General features: G+C 51.9%; 2 protein-coding genes across 8 annotated transcripts; both read right to left on the bottom strand.

Annotated features, from left to right (window-relative positions):
- Positions 1-7,996: 7,996 nt before the first annotated feature.
- LOC139787767 (hepatic lectin-like) lies at positions 7,997-12,812 on the bottom strand. The gene is given in 9 exon segments (XM_071727070.1): positions 7,997-8,216; positions 8,535-8,638; positions 9,055-9,224; positions 10,502-10,564; positions 11,024-11,246; positions 11,248-11,270; positions 11,350-11,469; positions 11,931-11,981; positions 12,353-12,812. Coding segments are annotated over 9 exon segments (966 nt in total). The 5' UTR covers positions 12,429-12,812; the 3' UTR covers positions 7,997-8,080.
- Positions 12,813-13,014: 202 nt separating this feature from the next.
- LOC139787765 (CD209 antigen-like protein C) lies at positions 13,015-16,568 on the bottom strand. 7 transcript variants are annotated; one of them, XM_071727068.1, is made up of 9 exons: positions 16,369-16,568; positions 15,991-16,104; positions 15,767-15,865; positions 15,538-15,588; positions 15,344-15,454; positions 14,919-15,032; positions 14,527-14,678; positions 13,817-13,926; positions 13,015-13,528 (listed from the first exon to the last, which is right to left on the bottom strand). In XM_071727068.1, exons 1-9 carry the CDS (start codon positions 16,460-16,462, stop codon positions 13,396-13,398), a joined length of 978 nt encoding a protein of 325 aa, XP_071583169.1. In that variant the 5' UTR covers positions 16,463-16,568; the 3' UTR covers positions 13,015-13,395. The 7 variants fall into 7 exon arrangements, with proteins under 7 accessions (XP_071583169.1, XP_071583165.1, XP_071583164.1 ...); XM_071727064.1 differs by having other exon boundaries at positions 15,344-15,433; positions 15,991-16,101; positions 16,369-16,545; XM_071727063.1 differs by having other exon boundaries at positions 13,079-13,528; positions 15,344-15,433; positions 16,369-16,544.
- Positions 16,569-20,151: the final 3,583 nt, after the last annotated feature.

Here is a 20,151-nt window from a genome sequence, read left to right as displayed (position 1 = left end):
TCTCTTGTCCCTTGTCCCTTTCCCTGTTCCTTTTCCCATGTCCCTTGTCCCTGTCCCTGTCCCTGTCCCTTATCTCTTGTCCTTGTCCCTTGTCCCTTGTCCCTTGTCCCTTGTCCCTTGTCCCTGTCCCTTGTCTCTTGTCCCTTTTCCCTTGTCCCTTGTCCCTTGTCCCTTGTCCCTTTTCCTTGTCCCTTATCCCTTGTCCTTGTCCTTGTCCTTGTCCATGTCCCTGTCCCTTGTCCCTCTCCCTGTCCCTGTCCCTTGTCCCTGTCCCTTGTCCCTTGTCCCTTGTCCCTGTCCCTGTCCCTGTTCCTTGTCCCTTGTCTCTTGCCCCTTTTCCCTTGTCCTTGTCCCTTGTCCCTTTTCCCTGTCCCTTGTCCCTGTCCCTTGTCCCTGTCCCTTGTACCTTGTCCCTTGTCCCTTGTCCCTTGTCCCTTGTCCCTTTTCCCTTTCCCTGTCCCTTGTCCCTTATCCCTTGTCCTTGTCCTTGTCCATGTCCCTTTCCCTTTCCCTCTCCCTGTCCCTGTCCCTTGTCCCTTGTCCCTGTCCCTGTCCCTTTTCCCTTGTCTTGTCCTTGTCCTTGTCCTTGTCTCTTGTCCCTTGTCCCTGTTTCTTCTCCTTGTCCCTTGTCCCTGTCCCTGTCCCTTATCCCTTGTCCTTGTCCCTTGTCCCTTGTCCCTTGTCCCTGTCCCTTGTCCTTGTCCCTTTCCCTTGTTCCTTGTCCTTTGTCCCTGTCCCTTATCCCTTTCCCTGTCCCTTGTCCCTTGTCCCTTGTCCCTGTCCCTTGTCTCTTGTCCCTTTTCCCTTGTCCGTGTCCCTTGTACCTCTCCCTGTCCCTGTGTCCGTCCCTGTCCCTGTCCCTTGTCCCTTGTTCCTGTCCCTGTCCCTTATCCCTTGTCCTTGTCCCTGTCCCTTGTCACTGTCCCTTGTCCCTTATCCCTTGTCCTTGTCCCTTTTTCCTTGTCCTTGTCCCTTATCCCTTGTCCTTGTCCCTTGTCCCTGTCCCTTGTCCCTTGTCCCTTTCCCTGTTCCTTGTCCCTTGTCCCTTGTTCCTTGTCCCTTGTCCCTTTTCCGTGTCCCTCTCCCTGTCCCTTGTCCCTTGTACCTTGTCCCTTGTCCCTTGTCCCTTGTCACTTGTCCCTTGTCCCTGTCCCTTGTCCCTTGTCCCTGTCCCTGTCCCTGTCCTTTATCCCTTGTCCCTTGTCCCTTATCCCTTGTCCTTGTCCCTTGTCCCTTGTCCTTTTCTCTTGTCCCTTGTCCCTTGTCCCTTGTCCCTTGTCCCTTTTCCCTTGTCCTTGTCCCTGCTCCTTGTCCTTGTCCATTTCCCTGTCCCTTGTCCCTAGTCCTTTTCCCTGTTTATTGTCCTTGTCCCTTGTCCCTGTCCCTATTCCCTTTGTTCCTTGTCCCTGTCCCTTATCCCTTGTCCTTGTCTTTGTCCTTGTCCTTGTCCCTTGTCCCTTTCCCTTGTCCCTTGCCCCTGTCCCTTGTCCCTTTTCCCTGTCCCTTGTCCCTTTCCCTTGTCCCTTGTACCTTGTCCCTTGTCCCTTGTCCCTTGTCCCTTGTCCCTTGTCACTTGTCCCTTGTCCCTGTCCCTTGTCCCTTGTCCCTGTCCCTGTCCCTGTCCTTTATCCCTTGTCCCTTGTCCCTTATCCCTTGTCCCTTGTCCCTTGTCCCTTGTCCCTTTTCCTTGTCCCTTATCCCTTGTCCTTGTCCTTGTCCTTGTCCTTGTCCTTGTCCATGTCCCTGTCCCTTGTCCCTCTCCCTGTCCCTGTCCCTTGTCCCTGTCCCTTGTCCCTTGTCCCTTGTCCCTGTCCCTGTCCCTGTTCCTTGTCCCTTGTCTCTTGTCCCTTATCCCTTGTCCTTGTCCCTTATCCCTTGTCCCTTGTTCCTGTCCCTGTCCCTTATGCCTTGTCCTTGTCCCTGTCCCTTGTCACTGTCCCTTGTCCCTTATCCCTTGTCCTTGTCCCTTGTCCCTTGTCCTTGTCCCTTGTCCCTCGTCCCTTGTCCCTTTTCCCTTGTCCTTGTCCCTTATCCCTTGTCCTTGTCCCTTGTCCCTGTCCCTTGTCCCTTGTCCCTTTCCCTGTTCCTTGTCCCTTGTCCCTTGTTCCTTGTCCCTTATCCTTTTTCCCTGCCCCTTTCCCTGTCCCTTGTCCCTTTCCCCTGTCCCTTGTCCCTTTTCCCTGTCCCTTGTCCCTGTCCCTTGTCCCTTGTACCTTGTCCCTTGTCCCTTGTCCCTTGTCCCTTGTCCCTTGTCACTTGGCCCTTGTCCCTGTCCCTTGTCCCTTGTCCCTGTCCCTGTCCCTGTCCTTTATCCCTTGTCCTTGTCCCTTGTCCCTTGTCCTTTTCTCTTGTCCCTTGTCCCTTGTCCCTTGTCCCTTTTCCCTTGTCCTTGTCCCTGCTCCTTGTCCTTGTCCATTTCCCTGTCTCTTGTCCCTAGTCCTTTTCCCTGTTTATTGTCCTTGTCCCTTGTCCCTGTCCCTATTCCCTTTGTTCCTTGTCCCTGTCCCTTATCCCTTGTCCTTGTCCTTGTCCCTTGTCCTTGTCCCTTGTCCCTGTCCCTTGTCCCTTGTCCTTGTCCTTGTCCCTTGTCTCTTGTCCCTGTTCCTTCTCCTTGTCCCTTGTCCCTCTCCCTGTCCCTTATCCCTTGTCCTTATCCCTTTTCCTTGTCCCTTTCCCTTGTCCTTGTCCCTTTACCATTGTCCCTGCCCCTTTACACTTGTCCCTGTCCCTTTCCCTGTCCCTTGTCCCTTGTCCTTGTCCCTTGTCCCTTGTCCCTTTCCCTTGTCCTTGTCCTTGTCCTTGTCCATGTCCCTGTCCCTTGTCCCTCTCCCTGTCCCTGTCCCTTGTCCCTGTCCCTTGTCATTTGTCCCTTGTCCCTTGTCCTTGTCCCTTGTCCCTTGTCCCTGTCCCTTGTCCCTTGTCCCTTATCCTTTGTCCTTGTCCCTTGTCCCTTGTCCCTTGTCCCTTGTCCCTGTTCCTTCTCCTTGTCCCTTGTCCTTGTCCCTTGTCCCTTGTCTCTTGTCCCTTGTCCATGTCCCTTTCCCTTGTTCGTTCTCCCTGTCCCTTATCCCTTGTCCTTGTCCCTTGTCCCTTGTCCTTGTCTCTTGTCCCTTTTCCCTTGTCCTTGTCCCTTGTCCCTTGTCTCTGTCCCTGTCCCTTTTCCCTTGTCCTTGTCCTTGTCCTTGTCCTTGTCCTTGTCTCTTGTCCCTTGTCCCTGTTTCTTCTCCTTGTCCCTTGTCCCTGTCCCTGTCCCTTGTCCCTCTCCCTGTCCCTTATCCCTTTTCTCTTGTCCCTTGTCCCTTTCCCTGTTCCTTTTCCCATGTCCCTTGTCCCTGTCCCTGTCCCTGTCCCTTATCTCTTGTCCTTGTCCCTTGTCCCTTGTCCCTTGTCCCTTGTCCCTTGTCCCTTGTCCTTGTCCCTTGCCCCTTATCCCTTGTCCTTGTCCCTTGTCCCTTGTCCCTTGTCCCTGTCCCTTGTCCCTTGTCCCTTTTCCTTGTCCCTTATCCCTTGTCCTTGTCCTTGTCCTTGTCCATGTCCCTGTCCCTTGTCCCTCTCCCTGTCCCTGTCCCTTGTCCCTGTCCCTTGTCCCTTGTCCCTTGTCCCTGTCCCTGTCCCTGTTCCTTGTCCCTTGTCTCTTGCCCCTTTTCCCTTGTCCTTGTCCCTTGTCCCTTTTCCCTGTCCCTTGTCCCTGTCCCTTGTCCCTGTCCCTTGTCCCTTGTACCTTGTCCCTTGTCCCTTGTCCCTTGTCCCTTGTCCCTTTTCCCTTTCCCTGTCCCTTGTCCCTTATCCCTTGTCCTTGTCCTTGTCCTTGTCCTTGTCCATGTCCCTTTCCCTTTCCCTCTCCCTGTCCCTGTCCCTTGTCCCTTGTCCCTTGTCCTTGTCCCTTGTCCCTGTCCCTGTCCCTTTTCCCTTGTCCTTGTCCCTTGTCCCTTGTCCCTTGTCCCTTGTCCCTTGTCCCTGTCCCTTGTCCTTGTCCCTTTCCCTTGTTCCTTGTCCTTTGTCCCTGTCCCTTATCCCTTTCCCTGTCCCTTGTCCCTTGTCCCTTGTCCCTGTCCCTTGTCTCTTGTCCCTTTTCCCTTGTCCCTTGTCCCTTGTCCCTTTTCCTTGTCCCTTATCCCTTGTCCTTGTCCTTGTCCTTGTCCATGTCCCTGTCCCTTGTCCCTCTCCCTGTCCCTGTCCCTGTCCCTGTCCCTGTCCCTTGTCCCTTGTTCCTGTCCCTGTCCCTTATCCCTTGTCCTTGTCCCTGTCCCTTGTCACTGTCCCTTGTCCCTTATCCCTTGTCCTTGTCCCTTGTCCCTTGTCCTTGTCCCTTGTCCCTCGTCCCTTGTCCCTTTTTCCTTGTCCTTGTCCCTTATCCCTTGTCCTTGTCCCTTGTCCCTGTCCCTTGTCCCTTGTCCCTTTCCCTGTTCCTTGTCCCTTGTCCCTTGTTCCTTGTCCCTTGTCCCTTTTCCATGTCCCTCTCCCTGTCCCTTGTCCCTTGTACCTTGTCCCTTGTCCCTTGTCCCTTGTCACTTGTCCCTTGTCCCTGTCCCTTGTCCCTTGTCCCTGTCCCTGTCCCTGTCCTTTATCCCTTGTCCCTTGTCCCTTATCCCTTGTCCTTGTCCCTTGTCTCTTGTCCCTTTTCCTTGTCCCTTATCCCTTGTCCTTGTCCTTGTCCTTGTCCATGTCCCTGTCCCTTGTCCCTCTCCCTGTCCCTGTCCCTTGTCCCTGTCCCTTGTCCTTGTCCCTTGTCCCTGTCCCTTGTCCCTTGCCCCTGTCCCTTGTCCCTTTTCCCTGTCCCTTGTCCCTGTCCCTTGTCCCTTGTACCTTGTCCCTTGTCCCTTGTCCCTTGTCCCTTGTCACTTGTCCCTTGTCCCTGTCCCTTGTCCCTTGTCCCTGTCCCTGTCCTTTATCCCTTGTCCCTTGTCCCTTATCCCTTGTCCCTTGTCCCTTGTCCCTTGTCCCTTTTCCTTGTCCCTTATCCCTTGTCCTTGTCCTTGTCCTTGTCCATGTCCCTGTCCCTTGTCCCTCTCCCTGTCCCTGTCCCTTGTCCCTGTCCCTTGTCCCTTGTCCCTTGTCCCTGTCCCTGTCCCTGTTCCTTGTCCCTTGTCTCTTGCCCCTTTTCCCTTGTCCTTGTCCCTTGTCCCTTTTCCCTGTCCCTTGTCCCTGTCCCTTGTCCCTGTCCCTTGTCCCTTGTACCTTGTCCCTTGTCCCTTGTCCCTTGTCCCTTGTCCCTGTCCCTGTCCCTGTCCTTTATCCCTTGTCCTTGTCCCTTATCCTTTGTCCTTGTCCTTGTCCTTGTCCATAACCCTGTCCCTGTCCGTTGTCCCTTGTCCTTGTCCCTTGTCCCTTGTACCGTGTCCCTTTTCCCTTTCCCTGTCCCTGTCCCTTGTCCCTTGTCCCTTGTCCCTTTTCCCTTTCCCTGTCCCTTGTCCCTTATCCCTTGTCCTTGTCCTTGTCCTTGTCCATGTCCCTTTCCCTTTCCCTCTCCCTGTCCCTGTCCCTTGTCCCTTGTCCCTTGTCCTTGTCCCTTGTCCCTTGTCCCTTGTCCCTGTCCCTTGTCCTTGTCCCTTTCCCTTGTTCCTTGTCCTTTGTCCCTGTCCCTTATCCCTTTCCCTGTCCCTTGTCCCTTGTCCCTTGTCCCTTTTCCTTGTCCCTTATCCCTTGTCCCTTGTCCTTGTCCTTGTCCCTTGTCTCTTGTCCCTGTTCCTTCTTCTTGTCCCTTGTCCCTCTCCCTGTCCCTTATCCCTTGTCCTTGTCCCTTGTCCCTTGTCCCTCTCCCTGTCCCTTATCCCTTGTCCTTGTCCCTTGTCCCTTGTCCCTTGTCCTTGTCTCTTGTCCCTTGTCCTTATCCCTTGTCCCTGTCCCTTGTCCCTTGTCCTTGTCCTTGTCCCTTGTCTCTTGTCCCTGTTCCTTCTCCTTGTCCCTTGTCCCTCTCCCTGTCCCTTATCCCTTGTCCTTATCCCTTTTCCTTGTCCCTTTCCCTTGTCCTTGTCCCTTTACCATTGTCCCTGCCCCTTTACACTTGTCCCTGTCCCTTTCCCTGTCCCTTGTCCCTTGCCCTTGTCCCTTGTCCCTTGTCCCTTTCCCTTGTCCTTGTCCTTGTCCTTGTCCCTTGTCCCTTGTACCTTGTTCCTTGTCCCTTGTCCCTGTCCCTTGTCCCTTGTCCCTTGTCCCTTGTCCCTTGTCCTTGTCCCTTATCCCTTGTCCTTGTCCTTGTCCTTGTCCATGTCCCTGTCCCTTGTCCCTCTCCCTGTCCCTGTCCCTTGTCCCTTGTCCCTTGTCCCTGTCCCTTGTCCTTGTCCCTTGTCCCTTGTCCCTGTCCCTTGTCCCTTGTCCCTTATCCTTTGTCCTTGTCCCTTGTCCCTTGTCCCTTGTCCCTGTTCCTTCTCCTTGTCCCTTGTCCCTTTCCCTTGTCCCTTGTCTCTTGTCCCTTGTCCATGTCCCTTTCCCTTGTTCGTTCTCCCTGTCCCTTATCCCTTGTCCTTGTCCCTTGTCCCTTGTCCTTGTCTCTTGTCCCTTTTCCCTTGTCCTTGTCCCTTGTCCCTTTTCCCTTGTCCTTGTGCTTGTCCCTTATCCCTTGTCCTTGTCCTTGTCCTTGTCTCTTGTCCCTTGTCCCTGTTTCTTCTCCTTGTCCCTTGTCCCTTGTCCCTGCCCCTTTCCCTATCCCTGTCCCTTGTCCTTGTCCTTTTCCCTTGTCCTTGTCCCTTATCCCTTGTCCTTGTCCCTTTCCCTGTTCCTTGTCCCTTGTCCCTTGTCCCTGTCCCTGTCCCTTATCCCTTGTCCTTGTCCCTTGTCCCTTCTCCTTGTCCCTTTTCCCTTGTCCCTGTTTCTTCTCCTTGTCCCTTGGCCCTGCCCCTTTCCCTATCCCTTTCCTTTGTCCTTGTCCTTGTCCTTGTCCCTTGTCCCTTGTCCCTTGTCCTTGTCCTTGTCCCTTGTCCCTGTCCCTTGTCCCTTGTCCCTGTCCCTTGTCCCTTGTCCCTTTCCCTGTTCCTTGTCCCTTGTCCCTTGTTCCTTGTCCCTGTCCCTTGTCCCTTGTCCCTGCCCCTTTCCCTGTCCCTTGTCCCTGTCCCTGTCCCTTATCCCTTGTCCCTTGTCCCTGTCCCTGTCCCTTGTCCCTTGTCCCTTGTCCCTTGTCCCTGTCCCTTGTCCCTTGTCCATTGTCCCTGTCCCTTATCCCTTGTCCCTGTCCCGTATCCCTGTCCCTTATCCCTTGTCCTTGTCCCTTGTTCCTTGTCCCTTGTCCCTTGTCCCTGTCTCTTGTCCCTGTTCCTTGTCCTTGTCCTTGGTTACTGGGTTGTCCCAGTAACCCACGGCCCCAGTGCTCCCAGTAACCTCCAGTCCATCTTCCCAGTGCCCTCCCAGTTACCCCCGAAGTGCTCCCAGTAACACCTCCCCCCCCCAGTTAATTTTCAGCCCAGGGAGGGAACTTCTTTCTCCACCACTTGATAATCGAGAAATTCCCCCCAAAAATCAACTTTTGATGGTTTTAAGGGAATTTTTTCCATTCCTGGCATTTTCAGCCCCCTGAGATGGGGTGAAAAGGGAGGGGCTGAGGATTTTGGGGCAAAAAACCGAGGGAATGGAGCACGCGGCGTTTCTTTGACAGAAAATGTGAAGTTTTATTGGTTGAGAATGAGCTGGATTGGGTAAAGGGAGCAGAATATTGGGGGGGTTGTGGGAAAAGGAAGGATGAATATGGATCAGTCTTTTTAAAAACTGGAAAAAAAGGCAAAATTTTACCAAAAGTGTGGGGATTTGAGTCGAAAAAACGCGGCGGTGAAATCGAGGGGAAAAGGAGGAATTCAGTGCTGCGGAGGAACGGGAGGGGTGGGTGGGGTTTCCTCTTTCTTTTGAGTGGTTTTTAAGCTGGAAATCCTTTTTTGGGGATTTTTTTTTTCAGATTTTTGGGGGGCAGGTTGGGATATTTGGGGGATTTTCTTGGCTTGGAGTTTATTTTAGGGACGTTACCAAGAGAGCAAAAAACGCGGAGGGGGGGATGTTGGAAATGTTGTGGGGTTGTGGGGTTTTTTTGGTTTTTTTTTTTTGGATGGGGGTGTTGAAAATAGTTTGGAAACAAGGAAAAACTCCAGTGGTGAGGTCAGCAGTTCCAGGATTTCTCACAAATCCAGAGGTTGGGGTGGGAGCATTTGGCGTCGCTCCAAATGCCGTCGGGCCCGATGCTGCCACAATTCTTCTGGTCCCTGTCCTTGTTCTCTTTCCAAACATTGAAGTAGCTGGAGAAAAAGACACCAAAAAAAAAAAAAAAAAAAAAGAGGAAAAAACAAAAATTAAGCAGAAAAACAGAAAAACCAACCCCGGGCAGCAAAGCTCCTGGAGGAAGAGCAGAAAGTTGTGTTTTGAGGGAAAAAAACGACCAAAACCGCTGCGTGGCTTTTCCCCACCAGCAAGAAAATGCTCCCATAATCCCATTTTTCCTCTTTTATTTATGGAAAACCACCCAAAAAATGAAGTTCTGGCTGGGTCTACTTTACCTCTTCTTCTTGATTTTTGGGTTTTTTTCCCGATTTTCTGGAATTTCCCGATTTTTTTACCTTAAAGTCACCTCTTGGCCGTTGGTCCAGACCCAGCTGCCTTCCTTCTGCTGATCCGTCACCCCCAGCCAGTAGGTGCTGTTGATGTTCTCCTTCAGAAAGTCCTGGAAAAGCAGAATTGGGTCAAACAGCCCCAAAAAAAACCCCAAGAAGAGAAACCCAGTGGATGATGGAGCCCCTTGAGGCTTTGGGCAATGAAGGTGTCGAAACCAAGTGGCGTTTTTTGGTAAATAGTGAAAAACTGGGGGTGTCCAAGCAACAATGAACTCCAGAAAGTAAATATTGACTTTTTTTTGCTCCGTTTTTAGTATTTTTTACCCCAAAAAAGAGTCACACTCGACTGAACTCTGCTCATTGGTGTCTCTCCACCTCCAAATAAGAGCCAATATTGGTGAATCTGAATCCCCCCCAAAAAAGGGTTGGAGTTCCTGTGTTGGCCAGAGTAGGAATTCTCCAAGAAAAAGGATATTTTCGGCATTTTTAAGCCACAGAATTGGTGATTTTTTACTCGCTGGCTGACCTGCTCCTGCTCTGAGTCGATGATGATCAAATGAGCCCCTTGGTCAGCACAGGTCTGGTTGGCCTCCCCCCAGCTCGTTGTCTCTGTTGAGAAGGAGTAGCAGCTCTCTCCAAAGTTTTCCCAACCAGCTGAGCACTTCCTGGTGTCTGAGATGGATCTGCAGAACAAGGCTGGAAGGACAAAAAAATTACAAAAAAACCCCAAAGTAAATTCTGGCAAAAAAAAAAAAAAAAAACCAAACAAACAAACAAACAAAAAAAAAACACCTTAAAAAAATCCCATGGTTTTTCTCTGCTGGGGAAACCTCGAGGAGGTGAGAGCTCCAAATGAGGAGAAACCACCCAAATTTTCCATCCTGAGGATGGAGCCTCTCTTGGTGGCCATGGAAATGGAGGCGATGGAAATGGAGGCCATGGAGATGGAGGCCAAGGAGATGGAAATGGAAGCCATGGAGATGGGGAGGCCATGGAGATGGAAAGGGAAATGGAGGCCAGGGAGATGGAGGTCATGGAGATGGAGGCCATGGATATGGAAATGGAAATGGAGGCCAGGGAGATGGAGGTCCTGGAAATGGAAGTTTTGGAAATGGAGGCCATGGAGATGGAGGCCAAGGAGATGGAAATGGAAGCCATGGAGATGGGGAGGCCATGGAGATGGAAATGGAAATGGAGGCCAGGGAGATGGAAAGGGAAATGGAGGCCAGGGAGATGGAGGTCATGGAGATGGAGGCCATGGAAATGGAAGTTTTGGAAATGGAGGCCAGGAGATGGAAATGAAAATGGAGGCCATGGAGATGGAGGCCAAGGAGATGGAAATGGAAGCCATGGAGATGGGGAGGCCATGGAGATGGAAATGGAAATGGAGGCCAGGGAGATGGAGGTCATAGAGATGGAGGCTGTGGAGAGGGAGGCCATGGATATGGAAATGGTGGTCATGGAAATATGGAGATGGAGGAGATGGAAATGGAGGCCATTGAGATGGAAATGGAGGTTGTACCTTCCGTGTCCTGCAGCTCCCTGTAGAATTCCTGCACCACGCTCCGCACCCGCCGCTGCTCCCAAGACACTGGAGAGGGCAGAGGGGTGAGCGCCCACCCCCACCCCCTTTTCCCACCTTTATCCCCCTTCCCCACTTCAGTTTTCCCAAATCTTGAGCTTTTTCCCTCCCCTCCCCCCAGGATAAAATCCCTGTGAGCCCCAGGGTGGATTCCCTTCTCTTGGGGTTGTTATGGGGAGAATTCCTCAGGAATCGGTTGAGTTGGGGGCTGCTCCCCACTGTGGGATTCCCAATGGGAACTGGGAGGAAAATCACCCAGGAGAGACGGAGCAGAACTGGGATCTGCTCGGGAGAAGCAATTGGATTTTTCTTTCATTCACACCCAAAAAAAAAAGGTGCCAGGGAAGACCCAAACACCGGTGAAATCAGCACCTCCCACCCCAGGACCTACCCAGGGTTTCATCCTCTGAGCGGTTCGACCTCAAGAGCTCCAACTCCACCAGGATTTCCCTGTCTGGAGTGAAAAATGAAGGAAAGAAAAGGTGGTGGGATGAGGTCGAGGCATCGAAATGTCCTGAATTTTTGGCTTTTTTTTTTTTTTCTGGGGGCCAAGCTGAGAATTCCGGAGCCATTTTTTGAAATCTTCCCGATTTCTGGGAAATTTTTGGAGGGAATTCCAGAGGGGATTTCCTCAGGATTTCCAACCTGGAGTAAATAAGGAAAACTGTTGGCATGGCCAAGGGGAGGCAGACGTAGAACTCCGAGGGGTGATTTGGTGCTAAAACCCTAAAATTCAGGCACTGGAGCAGAATTAAACTTCCCTGATGGGCTTCAGTCACCATTCCCACCTGGACAGATGCTCATGCCCAGGAGCCATGGGTTGTTTTGAAGGGTTAAAATGCATTTTTTGGGGGATATTTCCCCAAATTTTTTGTTTCCTGGCCCGGGGGGGGACCTGTTTGGGGACACTTACACTTCACCACGGCCAGCGCGAAGAGCAGAGCCCAGGCCACGAAGCTCAAAGCCACCAGGAGGTAGAGGATGGCCAGGGATGTCCTGTGGCTTTGTCCCCTGCCACCTCTGGGCTCTGCAGGGGGAGAAATTGGGGAGAAATCCCAAAGTTTTGAGGTTTGGTGGGATGCAGAGTCAAGCGAGAGGGACGAACTCACCCTTTGGGGAAGGATCTGGAGATTGTGGTTTCCCTGCCAGGGTGTAAAGTCCTATCAGGAGGAGGAAAGGAGTCACCACGGGATGGTTTTGGGGTGCTCGAGGGTGGGGGGCAGAGGAGGTGGGTGCTACCTGTGCCTCCTTTGCTCTTCTGGCTCTGCAGATCCTCATCAGCCTTTGGCTCCTTGAGGCCACCACTCAGCTCCGCCATGGAGACGTCGTCGTAATCCTCCTCAAAGCTGTCTGGGGATGCTAGAGGGAAAAAAACAAAAAAGAAAAAGGGTAAAAATCAGGATATTGAGCCATTTTGTGATACTTCGGATAGAGCTGCCCAACGTTGTTGGGCTCTTGCAGAGCCCTCAGCTCCAAATCTCCAGGGATTTGGAATTTGGGATTTGAAGCCCTGAAGGTGGCGAACGCCGGCACCAAGGGTGAGGATGGAGGCAGAAGGTTCCCTCTCAATGCCCCCCCCCTCCTCCCAACCCACCCTGGGTGGAATTTTGGGTTGTTTTGGGGATGATTTCATCTCATCTGACTGAAGAAACCAAATCTGGAGAGAGCCACTGCTTCCAGTGTGAAATGTTTGCCCCACCAAGCTGAAAACAGAGCCCAGGGAAGGCACCGCGGAGATTTCTGCTTCCCCTCTGCTCTACCAAAAAAGCCAAAAAAAAAGGTGAAGAAAAAAAAAAAAAAAAAAAAAAAAGATGGTTTACCTGGTCTGAAGTCCCCCACGGGTGTCATTGCCCCAGCAATGGAGTAAATTCCTGCCAAAAAAAACCCCAAAAGACCCTTGAAGTGAACGGGAGGATCCTCCAACCCTTGAAGCATCTCCTTAGCCCCTCGTTGCCGGTGAAGACGTCAAGGATGCTTTTTGAAGGCCCCTTGTGGAGTTTCCACCTGAAATTTGGGCCAAAACTCAGAGATTTGGGGGCTGCTGAGCAAAGAACAGGACCCAGAGGACTCTGAGGACCTCAGAAGTTGCTTCACCCCACTCCCTACGGTGGCAGCGAGCACCCCGACGGCTTCTTCGGACACAGCAGCGCTTGGCCCCAAGACCCCCCCCAAGGCCATGGAAAATCCATGGAAAAGCCACGGAAAAAACACGGAAAAGGGGAGGGGGTGTCCCCAATTTTACCTCCTTGTCTCACCAACCGCTTGGTGGGGGCTGCTGGAGGACCCAACCAGTTGCTGTAGGTCTCCTGCTGGGCCATGCTTTGCCGGGGAGCGGAGCCGCGCGGGCGCCCGGAGGGGAATGAAACCCCCCCTGATGCACCCCCACACCCCCCCCCTGCTGCCTCTGACACCCCAATTTGCTCAGCCCCGAGGTTTCGGTTCCTTCTCGGGGTGAGGGTGGCAGGTGTGTGGGGAAAGGAGGGCAAGGCCGAGCTCTTCAGGCCAAAACCAAAAAACCCAAATTTGAGGAGTTTCCGGCGCGGTTTGGTGGAACCGGGGACAAAGAGTTGGGTGGGGGGAGTTGGGGGGGGACAAGGAACAATCTGTCACCTGCAGGAATGTGGAGGCAGCTCCAAAAGCATTTAGGGGGTGGGGTGGGTTTTGGGTTTTTTTTCCCATGCTGGAACCGAAATCCTGAAATCTCCCAGCAGTGTCAGCACCAGGAGGGGAACCCAACAGCCAAAACTTTGGGGCAAAACAGGCGCCGCGCTCCAGCACCCACGAGTTGAGGATTTGCATACCCATCCCCACCCCCCACCCCGGAAAACACACTTGTGCTTCATCTTCATTTATTTCTCTTCCTGTTATTTTTTTAGCATATTTTTCCTTTTTTTTTTGGGCTGGGGGGGGGGAAACAAAAGGTGATCCCGGACCTTGGCACCACATCCCAGAATCGCTGCAATTACTGTGAGCAATCACAACCAAAAAGTTTTATTTCTTCATTTTCATATCCCCCCCCCCCCAATCAGTCAATAAAATTCATCAATAGATTAATTAATCTACATACAAAATGCTAACAAACATCCCCCTAAAAATCCCTTAAAAACCTCCCCAAAAGAGTGACCCCCTCCAAGAGTTGAACAGTGCTGAGACCCTGCGGGAAGCAAGCGACTGATTTTTGGACCCTCTCCAGCCTCCTGTTTTCACCCTGCACTGTTTTTTCACTGGTTTTGGGGTTTTTTTTGCCTGGTTTTCTCTCATTTTGGGGCGGGATGGATGGTACCATCAGCAGCTACGCTCACAGATCCAGAAGATGGAGCTGGTGCAGCTGATGTCGTTCCAGTAGCCACTGGAGTAGATGGTGGCGCAGTCCTCGCCCTGGGCACCAACGTTGTTGGGTTCTCCTTTTTTCCATAACCTAGGAAGGAAGGTTGAGGGGGGGGGGCACATCGTTTTGGGTGGAAAACTCTCCTTTTGGGAACTTATTGGGGCTTGAGGGTGGTTTATTAAGTAAAGGGAGAGCAAACGGGCTCCGCGGCGTCTCCCGAGGAAGGCGAAAGCTCCTTGCAAAAAATTCCCCCTCCCCGGTGAAAGCAACCCTGGGTTTGCTCATTTTCCCCCCGTTTGAGCCCAAAAAAAGGAGCTCTGAGGGCAGGCAAAGGTGATGTTTTGTGGGGTGATTTATCCAAGGAGGTTAAAAACCTACGAGAAGGTGAGGGGGCGGCCGTTGACCCAGTGCCAATCGCCCTCGCTGTGGATGTCGCTCAGGCCCAGCCAGAATTCCCTCTGCTCCAGGATGTGAGTGGCCAAAAATTTCTGGAAATGAGGGAAAAAAAATAAAACAGAAGCTTTAGGAGAAGAAGAGGGAAAGGACCAGAAAAGGATTCAGCGGCGCTGTGGAGAGGAAGGGGAGCCCGTCCCTTGTAGGGGACAAAAAAGTCCCTAAAAGTGATAAAAAGTGCAAAGTTTCCACAAAGAATTTCTCCAACTTCTGAAGAATTTCTCCAACTTCTGAAGAATTTCTCCAACTTCTGAAGAATTCTCCAACTTCTAAAGAATTTCTCCAATTTCTGGAGAACTTCTCCAATTTCTGAGAAACTTCTGTCATTTCTAAATATCTTTTCTCATACCCACCCCAAGAGCCCCACAGCCCCCATGGGGGGGGGGAGGAGCAGCAGCCTCTTCCCTTTGGCTTTTCCCTCAAACCCCTTAAATTCTGGCAGCCATTTTGGGGACAGATCCATGGAATTTGGCCAAACCCAACAGGAATCTCTGCCAATTGGGTTTCCTCCTCCTTGAGGGAATCATCTTCTTCACCTCCAGCTTTCCCCTTGGGGAATGGACTTGGATATTCCTCTGAACTGCTGAAATTTGTGGATTTTGGACCCTTTTTTGGGTTTTTTTTTCTCTGCTTACGTCTTCCTGCTCGGTCTCCACCACGGCCAGGTGGGCGTTGTAGCTGTCACAGAACTCTTTAGCACCCAACCAGGGTTTGGTATCACCCGAGAAGAAGTAGCAGGTTTTGAGGAACTGTCTCCAACCACCTGGACAGCTGGTGCAGAGGATTTCTGTGGGAAAACAGGGAAAAAAGGAACAAACAAAAAAACCCACAAAAACCAACCACAAAACCACCACAACGCCAAAGATCAGATCGCAAAGCTCGGAAACCTGGAAGATCCCCAAGTCCCAGCAGCACCCACCCCAACCCATGGCCCCCAGTGCCACATCCGTGGTTTCCAAACATCCCAAGGATGCTGGGGAGCAGGAGGAAGAGGAGTGGGGGGCTGGGGATGGGACCCCCCCCTCACCTGAGAGCTTCTTGGTGTCCTCCAGGACCGCGGTGAGGAGCTCGGAGTTGCGGCTCTGCTGCTCCTTCAGATCCTTCAGCTGCTGCTGCAGGGGCCCCACCAGGTCCTTCTCCTCTGGAGAATGTCAAAATGTCAAAAAATAAACCCAAAATACCCCAACCAGCCCTCATTTTTGTCTCCCTTCCCCTTTTCCCTTCAATTTAAACCCTGGGTGTCTTCCTGCTGTGAGTTGCACTTCTCTTTCTTCTCTGCAGCAACTTCTTGAGATCTTTGCTCACCAGGTTCCTCTTCCAGCTCCAGAGCTCATCCAGCACTCCCAGACCACATCCCAGGAAATCTCTGGAGCCTCTGCCCACCACCAAACGTTTGGGCAATGGAGGAGAACCCCAAATGAAGAGTTTTTTCCACCAAAACCAGGCTCTCACCCAGGGCATGGAGGCGACCCCACAGCTCCCTCTCCCCCCCTGCTTTGCTCTGGGCCACCTTCCACTGCACGTTCTCCACTTCTCGGGACACTGGAAGGAGGGAAATCTCCACTTTTCACCTCATTTCACTGCTGCCTGCACCCTGCAGTTGGAATTTTTCCCCAAAACCCTTTTTTCTTTTTTTTTGGGCATACCATTCAGAAGTTGGCTGTGAATCACCTGGAGCTCCCCAGAGAGCTTTTTTTCTGAGGAGAAAGAGGAGAAACCTCAACCCAAGCCCCAACCATCTCTGTCCTGGTGGCTTCAGTTCGAGGTTCTTCTTTTTTTTTTTTTTTCTTTTTATTCTTAGAAAAAGGACCCAGGGAGAAAATCCACCCAGGTTTTGGGTGCTAGGAAGACATTTTTGGGGGTGAGGTGTCATACCCAGGGTGTGCTGGACCTTTGAGAGGTTCTGCCATGCCACTGCCTGCCCCTCCTCGCTCCGCATCTGCGCTCCTTCCAACGCCTCCTGCACTGAGGATGCTGTGGAAGAGGGAGGGATCCAGCTCAGAGCCACTTTTTCCTCCATCTCCTGGGGTTTTCCCCCCAAAAATTGTGCCCACCCTGTGCTGGGTGGGATCACTGAGGGGCCACAGGGCTGGACTCACCTCTGCAGAGGCTGACGATGGTGAGAGTCATGAGGAGAACAAAGGTGAGAGCCAGGAGCACGTAGAGCAGCATGATGGCTTTGCCCAGGGATGAGCCAGGGAGGGACAACACTGCTGAGGATGAAGTGGGGTGAGGTGACCCCCAAACAATACCCCCACACAAGTCTTATCTTCAAGAAGAGCCCAGACCCCCCAAAAAGAGCCTCTGGGGGGGCTCCCCCCACCTCGTCCTCCACCCCCAGTTCCTCGAGCGCACGGGAGGAAGCCAGGGGTGGGATTGGGTTCTGATTCCAGAGCCAAACCAGTTTGGAGAGATGAAACCTCCTCCCCACCCCACTCCTCCCTCAATCTCCAAAGCCACTCCCCAAACCCTGGTACCTTTTTGAGGTGGTTTCCTCCATTCTTGCTTCTCCAACTCCATCTTCTCAGCCAAGCCCCAGTTCTCGTAGGGAGAGTCCTCGCCCTCGGCCATCTCTGCTCCTTTCCCCTCTGCTGCCTCCTCAATTTCTGGTGGTGTGGGGAGGAGGAGTCCCCTCAGGCTGTGGGGAAGGGAAGGGCTTGGGGTTGTTTCATCATTCTGATTTCCCAGAATGAAAAAAAAAAAAAGAAATCAGAAATCAACAAATCTGCTCACTCAGGAGCTTCGGGCTGAGGCACTCGGCCAGCCACGTGCTGCAGCTCCCTGGGGAAAAATCCTCCAAGAATTTTTTTTTTGGGGGGGTTGGTTTTGGTTTTTTTTTAAAAAAAAACAGAAATGGTTCCAGACAGGGGCACTCTGTGCTGGGTTAGGAACTGGCTGGAGGCCCCCAGAGAGTGGTGGTGAATGGGGCTGCATCAAAATGGCGGCCGTGGTGTCCCCCAGGGATCAGTGTTGGGCTCGGTTCTCTTTAATATCTTTATTGATGATTTAGTGGAGGGGATTGAGTCCCTCAGCAGCAAATTCACAGATGACACCAAGCTGGGGGGCAGTGTGGATCAGCTGGAAGGCAGGAGGGCTCTGCAGAGGGACCTGGACAGACTGGAGAGTTGGGCTGATCCCAAGGGGATGAGGTTCAACATTCCAAGTGCTGGGTCCTGCACTTTGGCCACAACAACCCCAAAAGGTGCCCAGCAGGAAAGGCAAGGCCTTTGACACCGTCTCCCACAGGATTCTCCTGAAAAAGCTGTCAGCCCATGGATCAGACAGGAGCTCTCTGTGCTGGGTTAGGAACTGCTGGAACGGGCCCAGAGAGTGGTGCTGAACGGGGCTGCATCAAAATGGCGGCCGTGGTGTCCCCCAGGGATCAGTGTTGGGCCCAGTGCTGTTTAATATCTTTAGTGAGGATTTAGAGGAGGGGATTGAGTCCAGAATTAGCAAAATCTCAGATGACACCAAGCTGGGGGAAAGTGTGGATCAGCTGGAAGGCAGGAGGGCTCTGCAGAGGGACCTGGACAGACTGGAGAGTTGGGCTGATCCCAAGGGGATGAGGTTCAACACAACAACCCCATGGGGAGCTCCAGGCTGGGCACAGAGTGGCAGGAAGGGACCTGGGAGTCTGGATTGCCAGGAAGGTGCCCAGGAGCCAGCAGTGTGCCCAGGTGGCCAAGAAGGCCAATGGCATCCTGGGCTGGCTCAGGAACAGCGTGGCCAGCAGGTCCAGGGAAGGGATTCTGCCCCTGTGCTCAGCCCTGGGGAGGCCACAGCTTGAGTCCTGTGTCCAGTTCTGGGCCCCTCAGCTCAGGAAGGAGATTGAGGTCCTGGAGCAGGTCCAGAGAAGAGCAAGGAGGCTGTGAAGGGATCCAGCACAAGTCCTGTGAGGAAGGGCTGAGGGAGCTGGGGGTGTTGAGGCTGGAGAAGAGGAGGCTCAGGGGAGACCTCATCACCCTCTACAACTCCCTGAAAGGAGGTTGGAGCCAGGGGGGGGTCGGGCCCTTCTGCCAAGAGGGCCTGGGCTTAATTAGGTTGGATGTTAGGAAAAAATTCCTTACAGGGAGGTGATCAGACATTGGGATGGGCTGCCCAGGCAGGGGGTGGATTCTCCATCCCTGGAGGTTTTAAGAAGGGGCTGAAGGTGGCACTGAGTGCTCTGGGGTGGTTGTGGATTAAAGGTTGGAGTTGATGCTCTCAGAGGTCATTTCCAAGCTGGATAATTCTGGGATTCTGTCTCCCAGAATTTTCCCTGGGGAGGAAGGGAAATCACTCTTTACAACTCCCTGAAAGGAGGTTGGAGCCAGGGGGAGGTCGGGCTCTGCTCCCAGGCAGGTATCAGTAAGACAAGAAGCCATGATCTTAAGAATTTTTTCCTAATATCCACCCTAAACCTCCCCTGGCAGAGCTTTAGCTCTGCCAGGGGAGGTTTAGGGTGGATATTAGGAAGAAATTCTCTACAGAGAGGGTGATCAGACACTGGAATGGGCTGCCCAGGGAAGGGGTGGATTCTCCATCCCTGGAGATATTTCAAAAGAGCCTGGATGTGGCACTCAGTGCCATGGGCTGGGAACCACGGGGGGAGTGGAGCAAGAGTTGGACTTGATGAGCTCTGAGGTCCCTTCCAACCCAAATGATTCTATGATTTTGATTCTGTGATTTTATGATTTTGTGATTCTATAATTCTATAATTCTGTGATTCTGATTCTATGATTTTGATTCTGTGATTCTCTGATTCTGTGATTCTATAATGCTGTGATTTTATGATTCTGTGATTTTGATTCTGTGATTCCCTGATTCTCTGATTCTGTGATTCTATAATTCTTTGATTCTGTGATTCTCTGATTCTGTGATTTTGTGATTTGTGATTCTGTGATTCTATGAGTTTATAATTCTATAATTCCATGATTTTGTGATTTTGTGATTGATTCTATGATTCTATGCTTCTATAATTCTGTAATTCTGTGATTCTGATTCTATGATTTTGATTCTGTGATTCTCTGATTCTGTGATTCTATAATGCTGTGATTTTATGATTCTGTGATTTTGATTCTGTGATTCTGTGATTCTATGATTCTGGGATTCTGTGATTGATTCCCTGATTCTGTGATTCTATAATTCTTTGATTCTGTGATTCTCTGATTCTGTGATTTTGTGATTCTATGATTCTGTGATTTTATAATTCTATAATTCCATGATTTTGTGATTTTGTGACTGATTCTATGATTCTATGCTTCTATAATTCTGTAATTCTGTGATTCTGATTCTATGATTTTGATTCTGTGATTCCAAGAGGGGGAAGAGCTGGTGCTGAGCCTGAGCCCTTCTGGTGACGAGGAAGCAGCTGGTGAGGAGGAGGAGACCCAGGAGGAGCAGCCAGAGTTTTGTCTTCTCCTGGTGCTCAACCCCAACCACAACTTGCCCAGGTGGCCACCAACATCCTGGTTTGGGCCAGCTGTCCCCGGGAGGGCTGGGGGGGTGACAAAGCCACTGCTGTCCCCTCCCCAGACAAGCTCTGTCCCACAAGGAGGGGTTGGAGGCTTTAAAATGGCCGCCCAGAGATCAGGGATTAAATTTCTTTTTGGTGTTTTTTTCCTTTCTTTGGTGGGAATTCTGTAGCATTTTCTTCAGCAGTTTTGGGTTGACTTCTCTGCTTTTAACACAAGAAACTTCATGTTGTGGTAATCCTCACTTTTCGGTGGTTTTCTTCTTTTTTTGGGTGGTGGTGGGACCTGATTTATTTCATTGCTTCTCCAAAAAATTCTTCTCATTGCCCAAACTCAGGGTTTCCAGCCAAGAATCTTCTGGAAATTCAGAGCTTCAGGAGTGACTCCACCATTTCCCAATTCCTCCCCAATTTCAGAGCCTTCAGGGAAAAACAAACACAGCCAAAAGTTGAACCCCCCCCCAAAACCCCCCCTCAGTGTGAGCAGCTTCCTCCTTTGTCTGATTTCCCCTTTTTTCATCCCAACTTTAGGGGCCAAACTTCTCCCCAGGGTGGCCTCTCATGCCCTTGGCCTTTTTTTTTTTTTTTAATTTTTTTTAATTTTTTTTTTTTTATATATATAATTTTTTTTTTTCTTCTTTTTTTTTCTCAGTGTCCCTGCAGCCCTGGGGACCCCAAGTCTTGAATCCCAGAGAAATGGGGGACCCCCTCACCCCCACCCCAGAACCCCCAAACCCAGGACCCCCATCCTGGGACCCCCAAAACCGGGACCCCCACCCCAGGACCCCCCAAACCCGGGACCCCCACC

The sequence above is a fragment of the Heliangelus exortis genome, chromosome 27 (genome assembly GCF_036169615.1).
Source record: "Heliangelus exortis chromosome 27, bHelExo1.hap1, whole genome shotgun sequence".
NCBI lineage: Eukaryota > Metazoa > Chordata > Aves > Apodiformes > Trochilidae > Heliangelus > Heliangelus exortis.
This window is presented reverse-complemented; position numbering and strand designations above follow the sequence as displayed.

Bases quoted from the DNA above. Each gene is read 5' to 3' on its own strand.
- LOC139787765 (XM_071727068.1), bottom strand. From the start codon at position 16,462: ATGGCCGAGGGCGAGGACTCTCCCTACGAGAACTGGGGCTTGGCTGAG. The intron at 15,455-15,537 runs GTATGCCCAAAA...TGAGGTGAAAAG, and splicing joins TCACAGCCAACTTCTGAATG to TGGAGATTTCCCTCCTTCCA. The intron at 13,927-14,526 runs GTAAGCAGAGAA...CCTCATTTCCAG, and splicing joins TGGAGACCGAGCAGGAAGAC to AAATTTTTGGCCACTCACAT.